The sequence below is a fragment of the Aulonocara stuartgranti genome (genome assembly GCF_965226115.1).
Source record: "Aulonocara stuartgranti genome assembly, chromosome: 22".
Lineage (NCBI taxonomy): Eukaryota > Metazoa > Chordata > Actinopteri > Cichliformes > Cichlidae > Aulonocara > Aulonocara stuartgranti.
In genome coordinates, this window is record NC_138957.1 from 31204700 (window position 1) to 31230853 (window position 26154).

General features: G+C 40.0%; 1 protein-coding gene across 3 annotated transcripts in view; it reads right to left on the reverse strand.

Annotated features, from left to right (window-relative positions):
- LOC309698698 (poliovirus receptor-like) overlaps positions 1 to 26154 on the reverse strand; it is a 366820-nt gene that overhangs the window by 200699 nt on the left and 139967 nt on the right. For all 3 annotated transcript variants that reach the window (XM_082521330.1, XM_082521329.1, XM_082521328.1), the window contains exons 4-6: positions 13102 to 13395; positions 10262 to 10379; positions 9193 to 9341 (exon numbers count right to left, since the gene is read on the reverse strand). In XM_082521330.1, coding sequence (XP_082377456.1) covers positions 9193 to 9341; positions 10262 to 10379; positions 13102 to 13395 — 561 coding nt within the window. The remainder of the gene's footprint in view (positions 1 to 9192; positions 9342 to 10261; positions 10380 to 13101; positions 13396 to 26154) is intronic.

The window sequence follows — 26154 nt, forward strand, 5'->3', positions numbered from 1 at the left end:
AACCCTGTGGAACTCCATAATTAACCTCAGTGTGTGAAGAGGACTCTCCATTTACATGCACGAATTGGAGTCTATTAGATAGATATGATACAAACCACTGCAGTGCAGTACTTGTAATACCTACAGCATGTTCTAATCGCTCTAATAGGATATTATGATCAACAGTATCGAACGCTGCACTGAGGTCTAGCAGGACAAGCACAGAGATGAGTCCACTGTCAGAGGCCATAAGAAGATCATTTGTAACCTTCACTAAAGCTGTTTCTGTGCTGTGCTGAGCTCTGAAACCTGACTGAAACTCTTCAAATAAACCATTCCTCTGCAGATGATCTGTTAGCTGTTTGACAACTACTCTTTCAAGGATTTTTGATATGAAAGGAAGGTTGGAGATTGGCCTATAATTAGCTAAGACTGCTGGGTCTAGAGATGGCTTTTTGAGTAAAGGTTTAACTACAGCCAGCTTGAAGGCCTGTGGTACATAGCCGATTATTAGAGATAGGTTGATCATATTTAAGATCGAAGAATTAATTAATGGCAGGACTTCTTTGAGCAGTTTTGTAGGAATGGGGTCTAAAAGACACGTTGAGGGTTTGGAGGAAGTAATTATTGAAGTTAACTCAGAAAGATCAATTGGAGAAAAAGAGTCTAACTTAATATCAATGGTACTAAGAGTAGCTGTAGATAATATTACATCTGTGGGATGATTATTGGTAATTTTTTCTCTAATGATAAAAATTTTATTTGTGAAGAAGTTCATGAAGTCATTACTAGTTAACGTTAAAGGGATGGTTGGCTCAAAAGAGCTCTGACTTTTTGTCAGCCTGGCTACAGTGCTGAAGAGAAACCTGGGGTTGTTCTTATTTTCTTCAATCAGTGATGAATAGTAAGATGTTCTGGCTTTGCGGAGGGCTTTCTTATAAAGCAGCAAACTATTTCTCCAGGCTAAATGATGATCCTCTAGATTTGTGACACGCCATTTCCTCTCCAGATTACGAGTCATCTGCTTTAGGGTACGTGTTTCAGAATTATACCACGGAGTCAGGTACTTCTGATTTGAGGCCTTAGTTTTCACAGGAGCTACAGTATCCAGAGTCGTACGTAGTGAGGAGGTGAAATTATTAACAAGATAATCGACCTCTGTTGGGGTAGCGTTCAGATAGCTGCTTTGCTCTGTGTTGGTACAGGGCATTGGAGATGATAACAGTGGGTGGATTATATTCTTAAACTTAGTTACAGTGCTTTCAGAAAGACATCTACTTTGATAAAGTCTACTCTTCACCGCTGTGTAATCAATTATTGTAAAAGTAAATGTTATCAGGAAATGATCAGACAGGAGAGGGTTTTCAGGAAACACTGTTAAATGTTCAGGTTCGATGCCATATGTTAAAACAAGATCTAGAGTGTGATTAAAGTGGTGGGTGGGTTCTTTTACATTTTGAGAGAAACCAATTGAGTCTAATAACAGATTAAATGCCATGTTGAGGCTGTCATTTTTAGCATCTACATGGATGTTAAAATCACCCACAATAATTATTTTATCTGAGCTCAGAACTAAATTAGATATAAAGTCTGAGAAATCAGACAGAAACTCTGTGTAAGGCCCAGGTGGACGATAGATGATAACAAGTAAGACTGGTTTCTGAGTTTCACAGCTGGGGTGGACAAGGCTAAGCATCAGGCTTTCAAATGAATTAAAAGTCTGTCTTGGTCTTTCATTAATTAATAGGCTGGTGTGAAAAATTGCTGCCACACCGCCCCCTCGGCCTGTGCTTCGAGATTTCTGGTAGTTAGAATGGCTCGGGGGTGTTGATTCATTTAAACTAACATAATCATCCTGCTGCAACCAGGTTTCTGTAAGGCAGAGTAAATCAATTTGTTGATCAATTATTAAGTCATGTACTAACAGAGACTTGGAGGAGAGAGACCTAATATTTAATAATCCACATTTCACTGTTTTACTCTTTGGTTCAGATGTGGATACTGTATTGTTCTTTCTTTGTGATTGTTTATGTTTAAGTTGTTTGTTGCTGGTTTTTAGTTTGTTTTTTGTCTTTTTGGAAGCTGACACAGTCTCTATGGAGATGGGTTTTTGGGGGGGTAGCAGGAGGAGAGAAGCTGCAGAGAAGCGTGTAAGACTGCAACTCTGCTTCCTGGTCCCAACTCTGGATAGTCATATTTTGGGGGGTTTAATAAATTTGTCCATATTTCTAGAAATGAGAGCTGCTCCATCCAAAGTGGGATGGATGCCGTCTCTCCTAACAAGACCAGGTTTCCTCCAGAAGGTTTGCCAATTATCTATGAAGCCCACATCGTTTCTGGGACACCACTCAGACAGCCAGCAATTTAAGGAGAACATGCGGCTAAACATGTCACTCCTGGTCTGATTGGGGAGGGGACCAGAGAAAACTACAGAGTCCGACATTGTTTTGGCAAAGTTGCACACCGATTCAATATTGATTTTAGTGACCTCCGATTGGCGTAACCGGGTGTCATTACTGCCGACGTGAATTATGATTTTACTGAATTTACGTTTACCCTTAGCCAGCAGTTTTAAATTTCCTTCAATGTCGCCTGCTCTGGCCCCTGGAAGACAATTGACTATGGTTGCCGGTGTCTCTAGCTTCACATGTCTGAGAACAGAATCGCCAATTACCAGAGTTTGACCCCCGGCGGGTGTGTCGCCGAGTGGGGAAAAACGGTTAGACACATGAACGGGTTGGTGGTGTACCTGGGGCTTCTGTTTAGGACTATGCTTCCTCCTCACCGTGACCCAGCCGCCCTGATTCCCCAGCTGCTTGGGACCTGCCGGGGAACAGCTAGCGGGGCCTACGCTATTTTCGGCTGCACCAGCTACAGGGGCCTGGCTAGCTGCGGGTGAATGAAGGGTGCGAAGCCGAGTCTCCAATTCAGTAATCCTGGCCTCCAGCGCTGCAAATATGCTACATTTGTTACAGATATCATTACTGCTAAAGGAGGCCGAGGAGTAACTAAACATCTGACACAATGAGCAAGAAAGTGCAGGAGGGACAGGTGAAGTAGCCATGGTGCTAATGAGTCGGCTACGAGCTAGGCTAGGCTAGCGAGACAGTACAGAGACAGTGAGTGAATACTTTGGCTATAAATTAGGTAGTGAGTACACAGAAAGTGTGCTTCGGAGGAAGCACGTGAAGATTATACTATGAAAGAAGAATGTATTTAAAAGTTGTTAATTAAATCGCTAAGCAAATAAGCTACTCAGAAACACCACTGTGTTTGAGCAGGAACAGGAAGTGATACTCTACCACAGAGCGAGCGAACACCAAGTGACTATAGCTTAACCTGTACCTAATCTTTGAATGTGTGATTCAAACCTATGTGTGATTCATTTAGCTTGTACAGAGGTTAACCCAGGCTTTATGTCATAGAGAGTTGGTGCCAGCATTTTCCCCTATGGCTAGATCGTCTGATTACTTTATGCACAGAGCGCCACGGTCCAATTTGTCTGTGTGTGCATGTGTAAAACATTGTTGTGTATGTGATGTGTCTGCACAGTGAGTATGTATCTTTCCAGTGGACGGCTATCTCACTTGCTGCAGGCGATCCAGGAAATGCTTCTCCACTGGTCCACTCAGATGTGACTGTGTGTATAAATGTGTATAAGGGTGTGAATATGAGGGTGTGTGTGTGTGTGTGTGTTGAACAGCAACAACCGCCCCCAGCCCACTGCCAGCTGGACTCCCCCATGAAAGGACTTTTTTGTATGGGGGGGTGTGGGAGGTGGAGTGATGGGCTGAGGGATAGAGGACAGAGGGGGTCACAGCCTCCTGCCAGCTCACTCTTTCAGACTGGACCAGAAGCCATCAGAGTCCTAGGAGGACTTTCCTGCCACTCTCCTCCTGCTGTTACCTCCGTCTGTACCTCCCCATCACAGCGTCCTCGCCCCAAACACTTGCCTCTATCTCGGTTTCGAGCCCTTCTGCAATCATGCTGTCTTTATTCTACTGCCCACCCCAACTCATACCCTCGCCCCCAAGCCAATCTTTTTTTTTTTTTCCTGCCAATACCGTCTCCCACTCTCCTCTCTGGGCACGGTGCACTGGGCAGATCCAGCTGGCGCAGTGGCAACCAAGCAAGCCATGCATAGCTGGCATCATGTGCATGTTGACGGATGGGATGCAGGGTGGGGCTGGAGTGTGCGTGTTTAGTTGTGTGTATCAGTCTCTGCGGATATTGGGCGGGGGGATGCTCTACACACTTGACTCTCATCAGCGAAAAACAAAAATCTCGAGCTGTATGACAGTAACATTTATTCCTGAGAGCTTAAGATGGATGAGAGGGAAATGGGCCAGGAGAGTGTGTGCTGTGTGTGGGTGTCCGTGTTTATTACGGCTCTCAAAATGCCTCCAAGTGGTTCAAGCTCTTCTTTTAACTCGTCTTGACCCCCCTTCTTTCCTTCCTTTCTCCAACCCCTTTTCCCTTTGCCTCACTTCCCTTTCCCCATCACTGTGGTCTTTCTTATACAGTCGATCCAGACTGCATTTAAAACATGAACCTATTCTATCCAGGCTCATAAAGTAGCATCCTATCAGCGAGAGGTCCCTTTCACATTTCACAAGGGACTATAGTATACAAAATTACAAAAAATAGCATCATTTCGGAATAAGTAAGGCACCAAGCTAACTATCGAGAGCTGAGTTCTTAAAGTGAGAGGTAGTTTAATGTCACAATCAGAAGAAATGCAGGTTTAAATCACTTCAAAATTTCCTTCACTTTCCCAGAATCAAGTCGATCTTTTATATACAGCCAATTCTACCACAATACAGCTCCTCTCCATCCTTCTCCAAGCAACAGAGGCTGTGGGACATCACGACACGTGACGGCTGTTTGACGGCAGCAGAAAAGCGAGACAGCATGATACTTTCATCTACCATTTAGCAGAACAGAGAAAAGATGTTAACAGTTCTCAGCGGGGAAATTAGCAGGGCGTTATGAGCCCGTGTACACAGAGTGCCTGGGATATTAACTGTTACATTATGGGAAGCTGGGGTCTTCCATGCCAAACGGTTTACAACTCATGCTGAGAGACTGGAACTGGCTTCTGCCACAAGTGGCAAGTGGTGAATTTGTAATAATAGAGCACAAGCTGCAGAACAACAATCAGTATCGCTCTGATTTAATAATTTAAAATACATGATGCCTAATAAATTCAACAACAGTCAGTAAAACCTCTACTATAGAAGTGCTGTAGAAGTTCTTTAAATATAGCTATAGCTTGGAGTCACAATGTGAAGTATCTGTATAGCACAGTTTAGCTATATCACAACATACCAAACCACAATTTAATTCATTACGGCTCCAGCCTCCACAGCATTCGATAACTGCGCTGACCTTTGATACGGCCAACCTCGTTGGTGAAAGGGTTACTTGTAATGGTCTCCTTCCTCGACTAAACCTGTAGCCTGAGCTGAACTAATTGGCTCAATAAATGCATGTTGATACGGGTCACTAGAGAGAAATCACAATTTAATGCCAAAAATGTCTCAGCGCAAGGTGTAATTGTTGAATGATTGGACGAGTTTTACCGTGAAGCTGTATAAAATGAAAGGCAAAAAGGAACACCGAGGTTTGTGTTTTTCATAAATACCGGCGGTATAAAAAGGAACACCACTCCAACATATAATTAAGGTGAATATCACACTGTTGCATGATTTCCCTCCTGAAAACCACGAGTTGCACATAAATTTGAAAGCACCGGAAGTTAAATCGCTTGATTCAAACCATATCAGACTGACAGTATCATGTTTTGCTCATAGCATGATTAATTAGCTCACTAGAGTCAGTGGTTCAACTCTCGGTGTGTGCTTTCATTAGCCACTCACATGTCGGTGAATCGGTCATTGAGCCGAATGTTTGATGATGATTTTTACAAAGGTGAATCAAATGATCCATTCCTGTTGTAATTCACTACCAGTGGCAGACTGGCCATCTGGAGTGCTGTGACTTTTCCCGGTAGGGTTCTTTTCGAATTGGGCCAATGCAAAAGAACAGAAATTGAAATATTCACTGGGCCGTGGATCTGATGACAGACCTGGTGGAGTGAAGAAGACTCATTACAGTTCATGATTCACCTGCTTTCACCACAAATAAGAGCTTATTTGATGTCATTTACAATGCCAATATTCATAAATGCCACAGTGTCTTGAAGGGGCAAAGATTTAATCATAAATTACTTTTATATTTATATAAAGTATTATAAGCATAGAAAGATCACTGAACATGCTCATGCCTGATGGTGTGTTGTTGAGTTTTACTTCAGTTGTTTAATTCCTCACAAGCAGTCACGTTGCAGAAAAGGGATGAGAACTAAGCAGTCAAACAAAAAGATGTTTTTTCTGAGTGCTGGACTCAAATTCTATAAGTAAACGTTGCAAAAATGAGAGATTAAGTCGCTTTGTTACTTTATATCATCTAGCTGTTTTGCTGCTGTGGAAAAAAAAGCAAACCCTGAAACACCAAGGACACATTTAACCATCTCAAAGTCTGGGCTTAAAACTGTCAGTTCACAACCAGGTGCTGGATGATCTGGCTCCATTTTCTAATTCAATAAATAAAATGTATTAAATAAGTTCCACCTTTGTTAAATGCCTTATACACTTACATAATTTAATCAAAGCTTTCAGAAGTAAACAGAAGTAAACACTCTTCCCCAGATAAGCTGTGGCAGTTTTATCATTTATTTGCTTTATCAGATAAATGTTATTGTTGATAACAGGTCTTCCTCTGTATCATTCTGTCACACTGTAGAAGCTAGATAGGTAGAAAACCTCCAGCAGACGTTAAGGCTTTAGTTTTGGTTTATCAGTGACTGTGATTGTAATTCTAATTCAGTCCTTAATTTAGGTGCTTTAACCTTGATTGGACAGCCGAAGTCATTTATGGGGTTTTGATGAGATGGTCTAACTCAGAAGCGCAGGACATTTTTTCCTTTCATTGCCAGCTCCTATTGATTATAGGCCAGCAGTTGTAAAGAACGACATTGAAATGAAATGCATTTCAAAGATTTATGTCTGATGCCTGAAAATTCTTGAGCTGATATGTTGGACCTGTGTGGAAACAATGGAATGCGCATTTTCCAAAAAAAGGGAATTTTCCACGGTGTTTAAGGACACTTTGGCTGTTCTCTGTCAAATTCTATCAACACGTTGTTGAGTTTTACTTCAGTTGTATAATTCATCACAAGCAGTCACGTTGCAGAAAAGGGAGGAGAACTAAGCAGTCAAACAAAAAGCCTTTTTCTTCTGAGAGCTGGACTCAAATTCTATAAGTAAGCATTCCAAAAATGAGAGATTAAGTCGCTTTGTTACTTTATATCATCTAGCTGTTTTGCTGCTGTCGAAAACAGGCAAACCCTGAAACACCAAGGACACATTTAACCATCACAAAGTCTGGGCTTGATGTCAGTTACTTAGAAAGATGAAACATTTGCCTGTCCTCAAAGAGTTTAAAGTGTGTGCGGATAGCGTGAAGGTTTTACTTGTGTCTGTAAAGGATTTTAGAGCGTTAACTCTTATTTTATGTGTATTATGCGTGTGTGTGTGTGTGTGCTAGTAGGGGAAAGTATACCCTCCGTGATACTTTGAGTCAGTCTCAATGCTATGCTTCGAGCAAGAACAGTAGCAGCTTAGCCACTTCTGAACCTCCCACACTCCCAGCGCACCGTCTGGCTACAAAGAATCTTTTTTCTCAGAGGAAACAATTCCAATCTCCTTCTCCGATTTCCCACGGATTTTCTAAATGTAGTTTTCACACTCTCTTTTGGCAAGAGTGTATGATTTTTGTTCTTTATGTTTTCTCTTCCTTTGTTGTAAAGCTCCACATGGTGATTATGCTAACAAATTCTTCTAAAAAAAAATGTGGAAGGAAGAAAGAAAAACATTTTGACCAGTCAAGCAGTCAGTGTGGAGTGCACTGTAGAAACACACACACACACACAGTGATTAAAATGACACTAACAAGATTTGAGGCCTGCCCGCTGACGTGCAATGAGGCATTTCAACATCCAGACTTGTTCCTGGGTTTGTGTTTGCGTGCTTGTGAGTTTAGAGGTGTGTGCATGTGTGTAGGATTCGTATATTGAAGCATCAGAAGGCGGGGGGGTAGAAGAAGAAACTGTGACCGAAAGTCGTGGCAACAGTGACCAAATCATCTCACTGGTAAATGTCAAAAGTCAAGACCCAGCAGAAAGATCAAGACTGCATGCAGACACCACCATTATACTGTTACCAGAAGGAGAAATTCAAAGGTGAAAGAGGAAAGAAAATGTGAACGACTCAGTTCCCTTGTTTAGTAAGTGTTAGTCAAAAAAAATGCAATGAAAGGAAAAGGTAAGAAAAAACTAAACAAAAAAAGAAAAACAAGAAGAAAACCAAACCTGGGCAAACTGGCTCACACCAACTTGAACCCCTTGAAAGAATCTGGGAATCGTCCAACAATCCCAGCACCGCTGCATCCACTGCAGGGCCAAAACTCTTGTAGAAGGGCCTATCATACACCACAATTCACTTTGAATTTGCATCCAGCAGAGCTACAGATTCCCGCTGCAGTGTAGCCGTGCAAAGTTCAGTTTCAAGAGAGTGCTTTCGATCGGAGGTTATAAACACCGGCCCTTGTCTTGCATTTTGGCCCTGCTGTGGGGAAAGGGTCAATCAAAGGCCTCCACTGTGCCTCGCTAAAATTTGGCCAGTGAGGAGGAAAACATTTAAAAAAAACAATCCGATGTGAAGACTGAGAGAGATCAGCATCCCTGCAGCTCTCAGATCAGCTCTGATCCCAGAATGTGTGCATGGGTGAGAGAGAAATGTATGTTTCTGTGCATGCGTGTCTGCAAGTGTATCCATCCACCGGAAGAGGCGTATGAGACTATATGTGCATGCATATGTGCACTGGGACAATGTGGAATATTGTCAGGGAACTAGCATGGCTCACAGTGTGTGTGTGTGTATGTGAGTGTATGAGTGTGCAAGCAGTGATCACATGCTGTTTGCTGTATTCCTGCTGGGTGTGATGGAGTATTGTGTTGGGTCACCAGTGTGTATTCATCATATTGACTGGTAAATATACATGGATTTCCATTTCATTTGTGCAAACGTCCACACATATACAAGGCGTGTGTGCTTGTTTGTGTGTGTGTTGTCACTGTGTTAATAGACTCACCAATGACAACAGTGGTGATTTGGTTCCTGCTGGACCCGAGCCGATTCTTGACCTCACAGATGAAGGTGGTGTTGACAGCATCATCCACCTTCCTCACTGTCAGCTTGTTGCCCTCCACCACCACTGTTTCTGGCAAAGGACCAGAAGCCCTGTTGATGGGGAAAAGATGAGAAGGAAGGCGAAGCAGGGAGGACATAAAAGTGAGGTCGTGAGTACAGGTTTTTGGTGAGATCACAAAGGATCAGAGCAGAGAGGAATGGAAAAAAGTAATGAAGAAGTAAAGCAGGAGAAGTAAGTCATTGTGTAAATCAGGGATAACAAGAAAAGACGAGACGAGACGGTGGGGACGAAAAGGAAGCAGTGACGAGGTCATATATTTGGAGAAATTGGATAAATAAGATGAGGGGGAAAATTGAAAAGACAAAATCATGAAAGAAAGAAGGAGAATAAAGAAAAAAAAACAGAAAAAATGGGAAAAGACAGAAAATGTGGTTTGAGGAACATGGTTTGTTGCTGCAATATTCAAAGATGGCAGTAATGTGTGAAAAATCATGCGAACAGCCATTCTGTCTCCCTGCTCAATATTCATAAAGAGAAAGCAAGCCATCTGTCCATCAGAACGACTTTTTTTTCTTTTTTTAAAAAACACAAATGCATTTGAATGTCTACTTAAAAAAAATATTTTGCCAAAGCATGGCAAAGAAACATCCTCTGCCAAGGCCAGTGCCCCAGTTTTGTGATTTTAATGAAAAAGTTCCAGATCTGTACGTAATTTAGTGGGTTTTTCCTTTGCCCATATTCTTCCTCTCGGAGAAGTTTCTGTGTAATGTTGCTGATAAACAACCAGGCAAACAGGCCTTCAAAAAACCCCACCTGTCTCATACACCTGGCTCACCATTTGCCCTTAACTACCATTACAGCGAAAAAGAAGATTGTCAGGCACATTTCTGCAGGGATTACAACTAAAACCCAATTTACAAGAAGGTTAGGAGTAAAATGTAAATAAAAGCAGAAGGCAATAAGACAAAAAGCATCCCAGATATCCTGATGGATTAAGTGTGACCCTTACGCAGTCCAGGTGATTGTTGTGGGCTCGGGGTTGGCGTTAGCCAGGCAGACCAGCGTGGCATCAGAACGGCCAACGTACCAGTTGTGGTCGTATCCCTCAATGGACACAGAGGGTAGATCTGAAACACAGAAAAGAGTCACAATAACTTTGAATTTAATCATTTAAATTACAGAAAAATGTTGGAAAATAGCAACAGCTCTAAAGTTTTGCATCAGTTTCATGAACTCAAACAAACAAAAACCAAGTTCAGATTTAATCCTCGTGTATCCAGAGGGCATTAAAAAAAAAAAAACAAGGTAATCTTAGCACAAAGAAGGCTGTGTGTGTGTGGAAATTTCAAAAAAGCCTTCCTTGTGGCTTTCTTTCCCTTCAGGTTTGAAAAAGAAAAGCAAGTGAGAGGACTATAGGTGTGAGGAGAGGACAGTGTGTCAATGAGAGTAAGAAGAAGCAGGACAGGATGGTAAGTGTGTGGTGTGATGTGTGTGTTCCTCCTAGAGTGCGCTGACCTATAAAAGCTGATCTGAGTTACACAGTAGACAGGAGACATGATCCTTCACACCATCACTAAACTAACACAAACACAGCGAGGAATCACGCTGTGTGAGCATGCCTGCTGCAGGTCTCCTATCTCTGCGAGCACCAATTTTAAGTACAAGGACATGTTTTTCCACTCCTCACTAAAGGCTACTTCTACTTGAAATTTACTTTGAATTAAGTTTAAGTTGGGATTTCAAACAGATGGATGAGTGTCCCCTCAAAAGAACTACATGTGCATGACATGCACACACACATAAAGTACACACAAACAGGGCACGATGGAAAAAGTTCCTCGACTCCATAAAAAGCATAAACCTTGTTTGATGAAATTTGACCTCTATTTCCTGAACTGAATAAGCAGAAAAAACACTGATGGATGGGTGGATCCCCTTCAATGGACTGCTCCTGCTTATTTAGGTTGTTGCCTGAGAGTTTTCTTGCGACCACTTGCACATACCCATCAGCAGAAAGTATCCCATGCAACAAAGGCAACCCCTAAACCTGAATTTCATTTCAGCCAGAGGATTAAGTAACAGGTAGCCAAACCTGGGAAGTAAAGTCAGTGAAAAGTGACAATTGCTATTTGAACCCAACACTTTTTTTTTTTTATCAGCAGTAATCTTCAAAACTTTATGCAGACATAATAAATGCTATGATAAAAATCACAGACACTTGCAAGTGATCAGTACAGGACTTCCACAGATATACATATCTGGAGGTGTTTTTGCTTTTTATTTAAGAAAATGCATCTTGTAGATACTAAATCTGGGCACGTGCATACAGTACATACTGAGATGTACACTTCTTGAAAGGTAGTTAAGATAATTTAAAAGCTTGACTTGCAGCCATATCACTGTGAATGTCACAGAACAGTCAGGGGTCTTGTCCTCGTAAGACAAGTGCATGTAAGAACAACAATTCTCACAACAACATTTGACATGCACGCTTTGATTGTGTGTGGATGCCACCTAAAATTTAGAGATTACAAAACCAAGCCGAAAGAAGACAATCTGTTCCATCTTTGCAGTAACCGGCAGCAAGGTCACACCGTTGAGACGATGCTGGCGGCATCCCTAAATCTCTTGAAAGCCACGCTGAACCTGTGTAATATTTTAATCCCATGCAAATTAGAATGGAATTTAATGGATTCATTTAAAGCAATGTGTGTGTGTGTGTGTGTGTGTGTGTGTGTGTGTGTGTGTGTGTGTGTGTGTGCTTATTTGTGTGCAAAATGTGTGTTTGTGATTTTTTTCTATGCACCCGAGGGCCAAAAGACCTAAAAGGACAAATTAAAGAAAATTCTTTGGGGGCATTTTCTTCATCTTACTTCTTAAGCGCTCTCTGTACAGTTTGGGTTTACTGCAGATTGAACATTCTGAGTTTCCATACGCATTTGCTTCATCTGTCCTCATATTGCATGTAATTAAAGATTTCTAAGTGCATGCATTTGTCATAATCTGCTGATAAATTAACAACTAAGGAGAACCAGCAATGAACGCAGAGCCCATTAAGGATGCTACAATTAATAGTGCGCAAAATCCTGCAGTTTTATAGCTAATCAGCAAAGGATTACACTCCAAAACAGGATATAAGCAACAGGCTGCTGGATGCGTTAGTTGCTAACCAAGGATCTTGTGGTACAGTTAGACATACCGAATAAACCAACCTTGGCTGAGTTTGCTTTTGGCTGGTTTTAAGCTCATTACCTCAGTTATTCAGCAAAGAGTTCCAGCAGTGGACTGCAACATGATATACCACTGTAATTTAATCAATTCCAAGTACACAAATACTGTCAGCGAAAACTTGTCCTTGTTAGATCATGATGTGCATTCACGAGGCAGTTCGCAGTCTTTCTGCGTTCATTTGCACCACTATCCCAAACGTGTTGTCACATATTCTGCAGGTTTGCTATACTATTTCGACAATGGCAATGTAAGATATAGCAAAATACTCTTATTTGTTTATTTTCCCTAGAAAATTACTGTTTAGTCAACTTTATTTCAATTGCAATTTTTCCCCTTGTTGTTCCCACCAGTGGGGCCCTGCCGTGAATTCAAGTAACACTGCATTACAGAAACAGTATATAATGCCTCTCAGTTAGTGGTAAAGCACTTGCAAGTGACTGTGAAAGTTAAGGGCTCCAGGTTCTTTGAAAAGCACTGATCTGCGTCTGAAATTGCATGCACTTTCAAGTTATTTAAAACTTTAGTTGGTCTTGTGATCATTGAAATAAAGTACCCCGTTAGGGAACACAATTCTAAGTGCTTTGTTCAAGAGTGTATATATGTGTGTGTCTTCCTTACACTCCACAGATAGCTTGATAGGGTAAACCCAAGGCTGCTTCTGTGTCTTCTGGTTGACTCTGCAGATCACTTCCCTGCCGTTGTCTGCCGGTGTAGGGACCAGCCGATACTCGCTGCGTACCGTCACCGTGCCGTCTGGCCCGCTCGTGGTGCTGGTCGAATGATTGCCTCCGACTGGCGCCAACCACTCGATCGTGGCTGCTGGTTTGGCGTCCGCTGCCTCACACCGGGCTACCACCACCGACTTGGTGCCAGCTTGGACAGTCACACCATTGGCCGAATTCTTGGGCTTGGCTGGGGGGATGATAGATAAAAAAGACAAGGGGGGGAGTTAAGTAGGAGAGTCCAAGACAGAAGGCACGGAGAGGGAAACAGAGAGAAAAGAAAAGTGGCAGTGCAGGGAGAAAGATAAAAGAAGGGCGGTGAATGGAAAGGGACATCAAACAAGAGGCCCAGGGAGAGAAGAAGAGGGAGGAGGGCAGGGAAAGCATAAGAGGAGGAGGTGGTTCAGTTTGTTGTGCATATATACTGTGGCGGCATCCTACTGTGGCTGTAATGAAATACCGAGAGAAGCAGGAGGCCCTCTGGTGTGACTCTGGGCCAGTCCACTTCATAGGGACAGAAAGAGGAAACACACATAGATCCGTAAAACCGCATACACCAGCCAATGCAAGTGTTATAAAGAATCATAATGTTTATACCATGATATGATATGAAAACCGTGTGAAAATGGTCAATTTTATTTGGATAAAACAATCAGTTTTGAGTTACTGTCACCAAAAATTGCTTTGCTGGTAATTCCCAATTGAATTGAAGCCAAAATCATTCTAGTAGTTTCAACAGCAAAATGCACGAAATTGCTTTCCATCTTTGTAACGTTAGGTTTGTCAAACTGTATAGAACTTCTAGAAAGTGCCAATTTTCCATGAAAACGTCCTCCCCTTCTTAGAACAAACTGCTACACTATCAATCTATCAGCAAATGTCACCGAATTCCATTATTTTGTGATGTTAAGTCTTGAAATTTCCTTGTTTTGTTACACCCACTCACCTCAAACATGCATCATTTTGTACTGCACAATATGATTTCATAAATTCCCCCCAAACGCCTTTAAATCTGTTTTATGTGTCTGTAGGCTATGCAGAGAGACAGTAATGGACATGCTGAAATTGAAAGATTTTTCATATCAAGAAAAAGTGAGGCAGTTACCAAAAACAGCGTATCGCCTCCTGATTCACTGAGGCTTCTGTTTTGTCTGTCCTCGTCGGTGGATTTCTTTTCATTAAATGGCTCAAGAAAGAAGTCCTTCACTCTAAGGACAGACAAAATCTTTATCTCTGCTGCTATACTCTAAATTTTAAAAAGTGTCATTTGGTGCCTTAATGTTATAAACAACCAAATATCCATGAGAATAAAAATACAAGGTACTATTAACTTGCAAAACAAACTTTAGCCTTTCCAACAGTGGTAAATGCTTTCCATTAATACTTAATTTAAATTTTTTTTAATGCACCCATTAAAGGTGTTAATTTCAGAGCCTGGTAAGACCAGCACTTAAAATAATAATGAAGTTGTATAAATTCACGCCACACTTTGATTTGATCACAGGTATAAAGTGCAGCACAATGTTTCACATTAAATTCAGCTCCTATGACATGTATGTAATGACAGCGAGCAGTCTGACGGCGCTGACCTTAAAAAGAAAATACATAGTAAGTCATCGTAACTGGCTATTTTTTCCCCACTTTATTTCATGTTCTTTCTCAAAGTTTAAACTTTGGGTGTAAAGTAAGAATCTAGAATGCACAGCATCAGTAGTTGAACAGTTAGATATTTTTCCTCCTTTTCTGCCTCTTTACAAACTAGTTTGAAATGTAATCATGGTTATTACATTAAACTAGCTGTGAATAAATATGCCTTCAATGAAGATGTCAGTTTTATTAGTTTCTAGTCCACCAGAATCCTCTGAGGTTTTAACCAGAAACTGTCATTATCACTGACAAGGGAACATGTCCACTTAAATCATGGAGAGCATTCTGGACATGCTGTGCTCCATGTAAATACCAGATTGGCTGTCACTTCCTAACTATCCTGTGCACATTTGCGGTGCTGGAGCATAACCAGCAGATTCTGGCAAACCCACTACCTTTGTCTCTGTTTTTGCTTTTGTTAACCTCATTTTTTTTCTTTAATTCTGCTCAATGCCTCACTTACATATGGATAGACAACACTGCTTCAGTCAAAATGGCTACTGTCAATCAACTTGTTCACGACGAGTGTTACATTTAAAATAGCACAGAGCAGCCAAAGAAATGTCTAGTGGGCTACTGTCCAAGTACTCATGAAACCTAGCAGTGTGGGTAGTGTGTAACTGTGAGGAGGATTGCATCTAATGTGCATTTCTTTCAATTTTGAAATAAATCCCCTCAAATTAAAGCATTTTATGTAGCATCCAGAATCTTAAATGGAATTTGGTGAACCACCAGTCTTGAAGAACAAAAACAGATTTGTTTGCAGGTTAAACTATAGAATAAAAATATGTATCTGGAATCATTTATGGACAAATGCTTCCACTAGCAGCTGAACACAGAAGCATTGTTGTTTCCATTTACTTACTCTTGGTTACAAGGTACAGTATCTGCTGGCTATGCTTGCAGTGCCCACTTCAACCTCAAGGACCACGTATTTTGGAAAAAATGAATGAACTCATTTTCTTTAAACGAGCCTGTCAATCACTGCTAATTAGACATCATTATCTTGCTGCTGCCTCTGGGCATTTCCAAGATTTTTTAAATGGGTGCCAAAAGGGGAGACCATGAACATGCTCATGTGCAGCCTTGTGTGTCATTACAGATTTATTATGTGAAAAGTTCTGTTGCACGAGATTTTAAACATAATTCTGTGTTGGATAATTGTTTTGCAAAGTGTTTAGACTTTTAACTTAATTAAAACTTAAGTACTTAAGCAGCTTAATAATGCACAGTATAATTAATATATATTTAAACTATCCAAAATAAATGTAGTCAATATGCAGAATGACACTTTCCAGATTCATGTACATAATATTATTGTCTCCTAATATGGATTTTTTGATCTGTATATCTGTTATGTTGCAGTTGTTGATGATTTTAATTACCTACATATATTAAGGGAGTTCATCTGCAAAAAAATCTAAAGTGCAATAATTGCATCCGAAATAAAACAGAGTAAAAGCTGAAAGCAGGGTAACATAAAAATATTTAACTCAATGACAAGTACATTAAACCTCAGTAAAGGACATGAGTAACTGAACTGTTGCATTCCTTCTGGTCCTATCCAGGCTCTCATAACGATGGTGGGGATTCTCAGATTAACTCCAGTCCAGTGGCTTTGTTGAGGGCCACCGAGGGAAGCCAATTAGATTTGGTCAGGGGGCACTGGGGGAATGGGGGAACACTCCCTGCCTCTCTTTTGGACTGCCTTTGTGTCGTAAGGCCTGCATCACCTCTTTGACGAGAACACGGTTGTGTGCCGTTATAACTTTCTTTTTCCTCTACGTTTCTGTTCTAGCTGCTCACTGATGATTGACTGAGGCCAGCTCTGTCTGTCTATCATCCTTAGCATCTAATCCAGTTTCACCTCCCTCCTTATGTTCCAGCCCTTAAAGTCAGTCATAACAACATAATTACACATCAAGGCTCCATGCTACTATGCAGATTGGTACTTGTTTCAAGCGTAGATAGCTCAATTATCTGGAGTTTTTTTTATGGTAGACAGACAGACACTCATTTAGATTCTTCTTCTTATATTTCTCTACTCTTATTAATAATAATAATAATAATAATAATGGACTGGATTTATATAGCGCTTTTCAAGGCACCCAAAGCGCTTTACAATGCCACTATTCATTCACTCTCGCATTCACACACTATTATGACACTTTGTAGTCTTAATCATCATACAGATGAGTCTGTTAGCTTTGACAGGTTTATTTTAATTGACTTCAAATTTAATAACAAGAAAATCTAACGTAAGCCAAAATTAGCATCACATATTACATACTTGCACATTTTTTTCTGAAACCTGAAAATCATATAGAAGAAGAAACAAAAGGAAGGGAAAACGAGCAGAGATAAAGTGAGACAAGAGAGGTGAGGGAGAAACTGGAGGAAACAGAAGCCAACAGAGGAAAGAGACAGAAAGAGACTGACCGGGCAGAGAGTAAAGCAGGATGGCAGAAAGGGGTTCGGATTGATCTAGCAGTTTAGACGAGTCAGGAGTATCCGTCCCTGATGTGTTTCGTGACACTGCATTCAATTGAGCCTGTTGCTACTCCTCACATCAGTCTGAGGCGAGTACAGAGCAATTAGAAGGCAAGCGGGAAGCCATGCTAACAGAGTTAACAAACGCTGCAGCCCCAACACCCATCCTTATCACAGACCTCCGAACACGTCACCACCCCCCGGCGGTAATATCAAAAGGCTGAATGTCGGAAATTGACAGGGAGAAAGGAAAAATGCATTAAAATAATGTTTCCAAACACAGTTAACTGCATGAGGTGTTTGGTTTATAAAACCAAGCACTTAGAAAGAAATGTGTTCAAAAGGTGAACGCATCATACTCCCCACATGCTTCATTTTAAGTGTTCCAATTGCATTTCAATTCGTGTTTTGACCAAAGACTTTGGTAATCATAACAAAAGCATTGCAGTTAAAAACTTTTCTAAACTCTCCCAAAGCAGCAAATTTATTTGCCCTCTAGAAACAATTAGATTTCAGAGCAACACATTTTCAGAAGAGACCATTTTCTCGCCTTCCTTTATATAAAGATTTGTTGTGAAGCCGTCACTGTACCGATAGAGATTCTCATCACTGTTCGGCAGGGATGACACCTACCCTAACTTGAACCCATGACTTCTCTAAGATTGTCTCTTCACAGAAGAAGGCCTCTCACTGGAAGGTTGCCAGACTGAATCATAAACACGATGGGGCTATCTGCCAAACGCAAAGATTTGAGAGTGTGAAGCCAACTGTTGCTGAATTAAGGTGGCATTCGGGTAAGACAGCTGACATCTGTCATAGTGGCAGAGCTTGTGTTGAAACCAACCAAGCACCAGAAAGCAAATTAGTGAAGCCAAGTACTGACCTATATTACTGCTTATATTTGGAGATTGAAGATTCCACCATAGAAACATACCTATGGAACCATAACAGTTTGATTATGAGAGTAATATTCAAATTGTGTAGATCAGATTAGAAGTGGTTTTATGTACATAGTTTATACTTCATACATCTTTGAAACCACGATGGTTATGGAACCTGTCCTAATCTAATTCTCTAAAAACTTTCAGAAGTTCACATATGAAAATTACTATATCCAATCTTCATATTTTACAACAGCAGACAGCACTATGTACCTAATGTGTCAGTCACACCACAGTAAAAGCAGGACAACATCCTCTATAAGAGTAGGAAAAACAGGTGGTTGCCACATGACTGTATTGGTGATTCTTTACATTTGGCAACTGGTTGCCAATAGTTGTGGTGACCAACTCAACTAAACCTCAACCTCTGGGTGACCATTTTCAACCATAAGGCGACTGTCAGTTACCTGACAGGAGGTAACCTGCCTCCAAACAGTGACTCTCGTTTTGCAAAAAACCGCTGTCTAATTTATGAATGCATGAGAGATTGCCAGCACACTGCAATCAATCGGAGTCAGTGACTGAGTGCAACTTGTCTGTGATGCAACTCTTTGCAATCGGACAGTCTACTCAGCTGGCTGGCAACTTGCTGGATTCTGGTTATTTTTCAAAATAAAAGCAAGCTTGCTGAATATATAGCATTTTGCAGTTAAATAAAACACTTACCGCAACTACCACGTTATTCATAGAGGAATGTCTGAGCTTATGTTTCAGATCTACGAGGTTCTGGATGAACTCCAAATTTTAAGCAGTAAATGTGATTTTGTGCATCAGAAATTTCCGCTGATTTATCAAAGACACAACAGAACGCATATAATTGCCATGTTTGAAGCAACTATTTCAAAGGCAATGAGATGGTAATATCATTGCACATTGTTACAACAACTTTGGTTGTGCTGCAGTCTTTAGTGTGACTGTAGCATGTAGCTTGAGACTCCACACCGCGTTCGCTAGTTGATCTGACCACTTTTATGCATGTGACGCTTAACTGCAGCTTTTTAGCCTTTTAACCACTTCCAATGGAGATTTTTAATATAAGCTACTATAACAAAATAACACAGAAACAGAGCCAGGAGAACATATTGAGCAGCACTGCCTGGTGGTATCCAAGTTTCCTCTGTGTCTCCTTCTTTAAAAACAGATTTATTCAGTGCCGTGCCCTGATGAAGGGCAGACAAGTGATGTAATTTTTTATTTTCTACTCTGCTGCATAAATTAACCGGAAATCAATAAAGGCTTCTGGAACTTGTTAAATTTTTGGAATTCATGTCTCATCGGCTGCCCAGGTTTGTAAACACCTTGCCTTGCCACACTGCTGCTGAATATTTCCAGTCAGTGTTGGGGAAAAAATTCTGTTAAGTTCTCTACCTCAGCTCAACTTTAACAATACATGAATATTCAAGCAACACAAGAATAATTTAACCTCCAATTATTCTGCTGTTTGTGATGTTTTGACAACTCATTATTGGCTGTTCTAAATGTTGACAAAATGCATTAATTTAAGCAAGAGACTAATTTAGCTAATTTAAGCTTGAGAGCACTGGCTAAGTGCCATGAATGAAACAAATAAATAAATAATTTCCAGAGTCGGTATTGTTATGCAAACAGTGAAAGCAGAAAACAGCTAATTTTGACTTCTAAGCTCAGCTCACTTTTGCCTCTGAAAGCAAAATCTAAAAGCACCTTGAGGCATCACATTTCAAGACTGTGTTCGACTGCATTTAACAGCATTTTGACTGATTCATTGTTTCTCCTCGAGGCCAATTGTAAACTCAGCAGCATTTCTCCCTTTTATTTTACCCTCCCATGTCAGGTAACAACTCAGAAATAGGAGAATGGATACTGTTCCATTTCATACAATTTGTTGCTACATTGCAATATTTGTTATGGTGTATGCTGACTGACAAACTTGGCATTCAGAAGCTGCCTGTGTGCTTGTTTTATATGGGCTATATTATATAAACACATCAAAATTTCAGTTTAATTAACAGATTCTGGAAAAAAACAAATACATAAATACACTGAACATGAAATGAGCACTGTCCCTGTAGCCCAAACAGACTAAACTCTCTCTTTAACCTTTATTCATCCAGCAAAGGTTTGCTTTACTTTGTCTTTTCACCTGGGAGCTGCCCAACACTGCTGCTGGCCACCACGCAGCTGCGTGGATCTATTGAGGTCATAATACTCTACAAAGGGATGCCTGAGACAAACAAAGCTGAGGGTGGCCAGGCTAATTTAGTCATTTTCTTAGTATCACTTGAAATAATAAGTCAAATACTCATTTTTGAATAAAAAAAACAAAAACTTCAGCTGAAGAAGTGCCTCACAGACATCTGATTTGCAGAGTTAAAGTAGAATAAAGCTGCAATAAATTTACAAATGAAATTGTAGCGACTGCTGGAGTTATTAAGGGCACTGTGTTTGATATTTAAAAACCAAATTGTTACATTACGAGTAATTAAGAAAATATTTTTTATGTTTCTATAGCCAGTGTTTGAAAGTTAGTTAAAGAATATTTTATTCCCGAGCAGAAAAACGTGGCTTATTCAGTGTGCCAGCTCGTATTTGTGCAGTTAGTTTAATTTTAGTGATTTGTTTAATTTGTTTATGTTTTTAGTTACCCAATAAATAAAATTACAGTTTTCAGTTTTATACATGTGTTTGACAGATTTCTAAAATATCTGTGTTTTCTTATTGTTTCTAATTATGACAGTTGGTCTAATAAGTACGTTGTTAGATTATTTCGATTTTCTTATTTAAGAAAATATTAGTTAAAATTAGTTAGATGTGCAGTAACTACATATCTGTTTTTTTTAAATTAGGTCTTGCTCTATTAATATCTATATGAATATAGATATGAGTCTCTGCTCCTGGCTCTTTCTCAACTCAGCTCTCTGTTTCTTACCAGCAACTTGAAAAGGTGTTAAACAATGTAGCACTACACCTAAGTCAGAAAATGCCATGCTGCATTGGAGTAATTTGGCTATATTTGTTCAAACTAAAAAAGGTTCTGAAGAGAAAATTCATACAGGGCAGCGTAGAAGTCAGAGTATTAGACTGGAAGTATTTTATCTGCAACATTTAATAAATTATAGAAATAGATAACAAGTCTTTACAGGATTTCTGCCAGAAAACTTAAGACCAATCGATGTGAACAAACCCAGAGGACATGTACTGTGTGGCACAAACAAATACATTGGTGGTTTTATTGCTACTCTCTCTTGCTGCGAGGAGAGAAAGAAAGACGCCGAGGGAACGGTTGATGTCATTAACAAAGAATGATGAGTGGTTACCACAAAAACAAAGGAAAAGGCGGCTATGAGCTGAACAGTTAAAACTGTAGCAAGTCATGATATTTCTCTCTTTTTTATAATTCCACCAACTTTTTCAAATGTTTTTAAACAAATAGCTAACTAAGACACTGGGCTAAGCTAACTAGGATTGCTTGCATTAGCAAGTATCATAAAAACAGATAATTAAACTGGCAGGACTTTGGGCCCATTACTTGATTATATTATTAAACAGCTAATAACATGTAGATATCGTTAGCGAAAGCATGTTTCCAGTCACCAGCTCTGCCAAAAACCCAAAGCCCACAGGCAGGTTTGGTTCCTTAGGTGAGAGTATAATGCTGTGGCTGTCACAATACCTGTTTTTCAAAACAGTGATATGTAATTTAGCATATTAAAAGAAACATCGCTTTAATTAAAGATCCAAAGGAAATCAACAAAAAGTTATGTTTGCTAAACAATATTCAGTATTATAATTGAACGCCCTCATTTTGCAGCTCACAACTTAAAGACTTACAAATACAAAAATAAATGATATACCCAAGATCACCTAGTAGTAACTTAGCAGTACCACATTTCAATACACACAGCACTAAAATACAGTATGCACCAGCACCATGGAACAAGGAGTTTTTCAACAGATGGTATGGCCCCCACAGAAATCTGATCTCCACATCATCCATCCAGTCAATCTGGGATTACATGAAATAACAGAAGCAATTAAGTGAGCCTAAACTCACAGAAGCACTGGGGCAAGTTCTCCAAGATGTTTTGGAACAGAGTACCTGCCAAGTGCTTAAAATAAACAGAAAGTAAACTGTTGCTACAAATAAACCTTAAAAGGCATGGGTGGTTACATCATATATTATCATTGGATTTACGACTCTTGCAACTAAAGTCAACTCAAATCACTCCGATTTTACTGCTTATTTATTGCATTCGTGCAGTGTGGTGTACATGTTACGTTGACATTTTCTAGAGATTTCTAGTCTTCAGGTACTAAGTTAAGAAAAACTTAGCTAGATCCATTCATTCAGGTCACCGCTTAATCATTGCTGGCTGTTGAAAATCTGTAACTTCTGCCAATTTCACTCCATTGCTCATGGATTCAGGCCAGTGGCCCTCCAGTCTCTGGTCCATTGTTTTAACCTTTGGACCGAAACTCCCTCCTCAAAGTTTCACAGACTACTACATTTGCGTCTCACCTGCAATTGTATTTCTGTCCTACTGGCTATACTACATCTGATAAGATGCAGTATAACTGTCTACCATCCATTTCATATGGTCCCCATCCAGGACAATATGATATAATTCACTGCCAATTGAGTGATTCTTTATTCACACCACAATAAGTGGTAATAAGATTGGCTGGCTATGCCACTGCATCCAATAAGTTATAATACAATTGGCTGTCAGGATTATGTATTCACACTTAAATAAGTTGTGATATAATTGGAGTGCTGGTGGTTCTATATCAAATAAAATGTAATATGATTGGCTGGCAGTAGCTGCGGATTCAATAAGATCTAATCTGATTGGCTCATATGGATTCTATATATCCCATAAGGTAAAATATGACAGTTTTCCAGGGACTTTGAGGCACTTTGTTTTCCAAGTGCATTTTACATGGACTCTGTCCCAGAGAGCCTGGCACGCCACAGCTCCAGACAAAAGGCGAGTCAGTGAGCTTTCCAGCAGGTATTTCCCAGTCTAGCTCTGCTTTGCGCCAGCAGAAGCAGTAGTTTAGGAGGATTAGCCCACATCCATCTGCAAGTAAGCCAGAATATCTTTCCATGTTTTCTCTGCAAGACAGCCAAGTTCTGTATCTCCTCTGTTTTCTGTGAGGGAAGGTTCCAGGACGGATTTTGTATTGTTTTGCAAAGGTTTTCTCATAAAACAACTGAGTAAAATGCATAAACACATGAAAGGCAGTGTAAAACCATGAACCATTATAGCTGCTGCTTCTATAATGAGGTAGTGTAATGCAGTTTATTGTACAGTCGCCTTTTACAGCGCCTTGCATAAAGTCTGTGTGCTGTTTTAATGTTGCAGATCAGGGGCCAGCATTTGAAGCCTACACTGTGTCGCCACTCCAGTTCAGTTTCAAGAAACTCTTTGAAACAGGACTGCTAAGCACAACTAAAACTCACACTTTGCGCAAAAGAAAAGCACTCAAGATATGCTGTAGCTTAAAAGGATCAACGAGTGATGGGCAAATTTACCAGACAGACGTTTTAATTAGTAAATGTAATGTTTCAGTTCAAAGTCTGTCATCTTAGCTCATTCCCTTTTCCTGCTCCCATTATGACAGCAGTGCTAAATGTATGAGATCTTTATTGTACAAGCACTGATGTAGGCCATATTTTTATGGCACTACAAAACAATCAAGGGAACTGTTGTTATTCACATTCAGGCATGAAGCCTCCTCAGTGCCGTTAACTGAAAGAGAAAGACAGCAGCATCTGATTCCTTTGTAAGCGGAGTGCAAATGGGAGGACATGTGGGTGGATGAATAACACCAGCTGTCTACGATTACAAACAGGATGTGTCCCCTGTTAGAAGCAACTAAACTTCCACTCACTTTCAGAAATCAAGACGCTGAGGTAACGCGAGCATTCCTTCAGGTTTCACATTCTTGGCTGTAAGTGGTTGCGCAGGTGGTGCAAAGCAAACCTTTTTTGGGGGATATCTTGGCAAAATAACACGATTAAAGGTGTGTTTTATTAGCGGTTTTCTGCTTCTGCTTTTTGTCCACCCATGAATGTGCAGACAAATATAACTAACTTACTTTGATATGAGGAAAAGTAAAGAATGTGATGATTCTCACAGAAGCTGTGGATTTACACAAATTCTGCTGATTTCAAGGCTGATTAAACGTTGAGCTGCAGTGGACACTGACGTGCTGTGAAGAGAGTTAAAGTCACGCTGATCTAAAAACTATGGTAATCACACATGCATATGCATAGGCCATATTTGACTGTCAGAACAAGGGCCATGTTTTAACATGCACCGTGACAATAGGGTTAGTACCTTAACTATGTCAACGAGGCATGTGTCATCATCGCTGCTGCAACTCGTACCGCTGATCTAAGTCTGTCCTCTGAATCTGAATCTCCATTTCCCTGTAAAATCTCATGCTAACCAAAGACAGTTTTTTGTTTTGTTTTTTTAATTTTCCTTTTCCATTCATCTGATCCAAACACGAAGTGGGATGCAGCGCTGACATCTTTATCTATCTTCATTCAGTGCACTGTAGAGGCTCACGATGTGATCTGAATGTAACATGTACAAGTTATAATTAAAGTCAAAGACAGTGATTATTATGCAGCCCTATCAGCCACTTTTACTTACATAAGTAAATAACAGTCTGATTTCTGAAATACAAGGTTTCTGATATTATGTTAATCATTGTCTTCGAATAATCACAATAAGGACTCAATAAATAACTAAATGTATTATTTTGCCAAACACAACATTGAACAATTAAACTGCTTTTTGCATTTTCAATGGTGTTAAGAGTTTGATAGCAGAGGATGCTGATGTTGTGTTTATGCACAGAATCAGAGTCTGTTGATAAGTTATCAGGGCAGAGCATGTTTTGAACTTGTTTCATGCTGAAATACTAATCGTCCAGACAAAGTTGAGTAAGCAAGCCAACAAAAGCACCAAGCAACAAAAGCAACAGCTGAACATCTCATGTCCACACACAGCCCCATAACAAACACAAACAGCTGTACAGAGCAGACCCTTTGCAGGATTTCTCTGCTGTATCGGCTCTCAGCATCTGCGTCACCATCACAAAGTTCCTTTTGCATACACTCTGTAACACTTTGTAATTTTTCTTGCTCACAAGCAAAGTTCTAAACCAGTTGGACTGGATTCTAAACCAGTTAAGATGTTTCACAAGGGACATGCAGACTTTCTGCTTCAATTTGAGGCGCTGATAAGGAGAATTGCATGAAGTGCTAAGAGTAGTGAAATTAAATAAATTTTTTATACAAAGGCTGCCATTTTCAGAGACTCAAAAGTAATTGGATAAACTAAGGTGATTCAAAAGATAATAATACTTTCAACAGAAACCTTTTAGTGCTTTACCATCAGTTTGAAAGCATGCGGTTTTTGCTATCTCTCTGATCGAGGTTTTGCAGCTTACACTGACATCTCTTAAGACCTAATGTTGTAGATTCCAGTGAAAAAATACCAAATACAAGTTCAAAGCTTGAAATAAACTCCAGATCTTTTCTCTGTTCAGTTCCTACCTGGCCATGAACCTGCTTATCAGTTACTCTGAATACCTGAGTATCAGGGAAAAATATATAAAAATTGCTTTAATTCCTATACAATGGTTGAATGCCTTGAATTAAAGCTGAAAGTGTGCAATGTCATTTTCATTGTTTGATTTAATAGCCAGTGTGACGGTGTAGACACAGAGGCAAAATTACATAAAGCTGTATCATTGTTAAACTACTTAAAAATATAGCATATGTACAAGAAAAAATTCAGTATAAAAGTGAACAAAAAAACTGACTTATTATGAACTAAACTGTGATTTTCAACGAGAAATTAAAAAAAGAACTA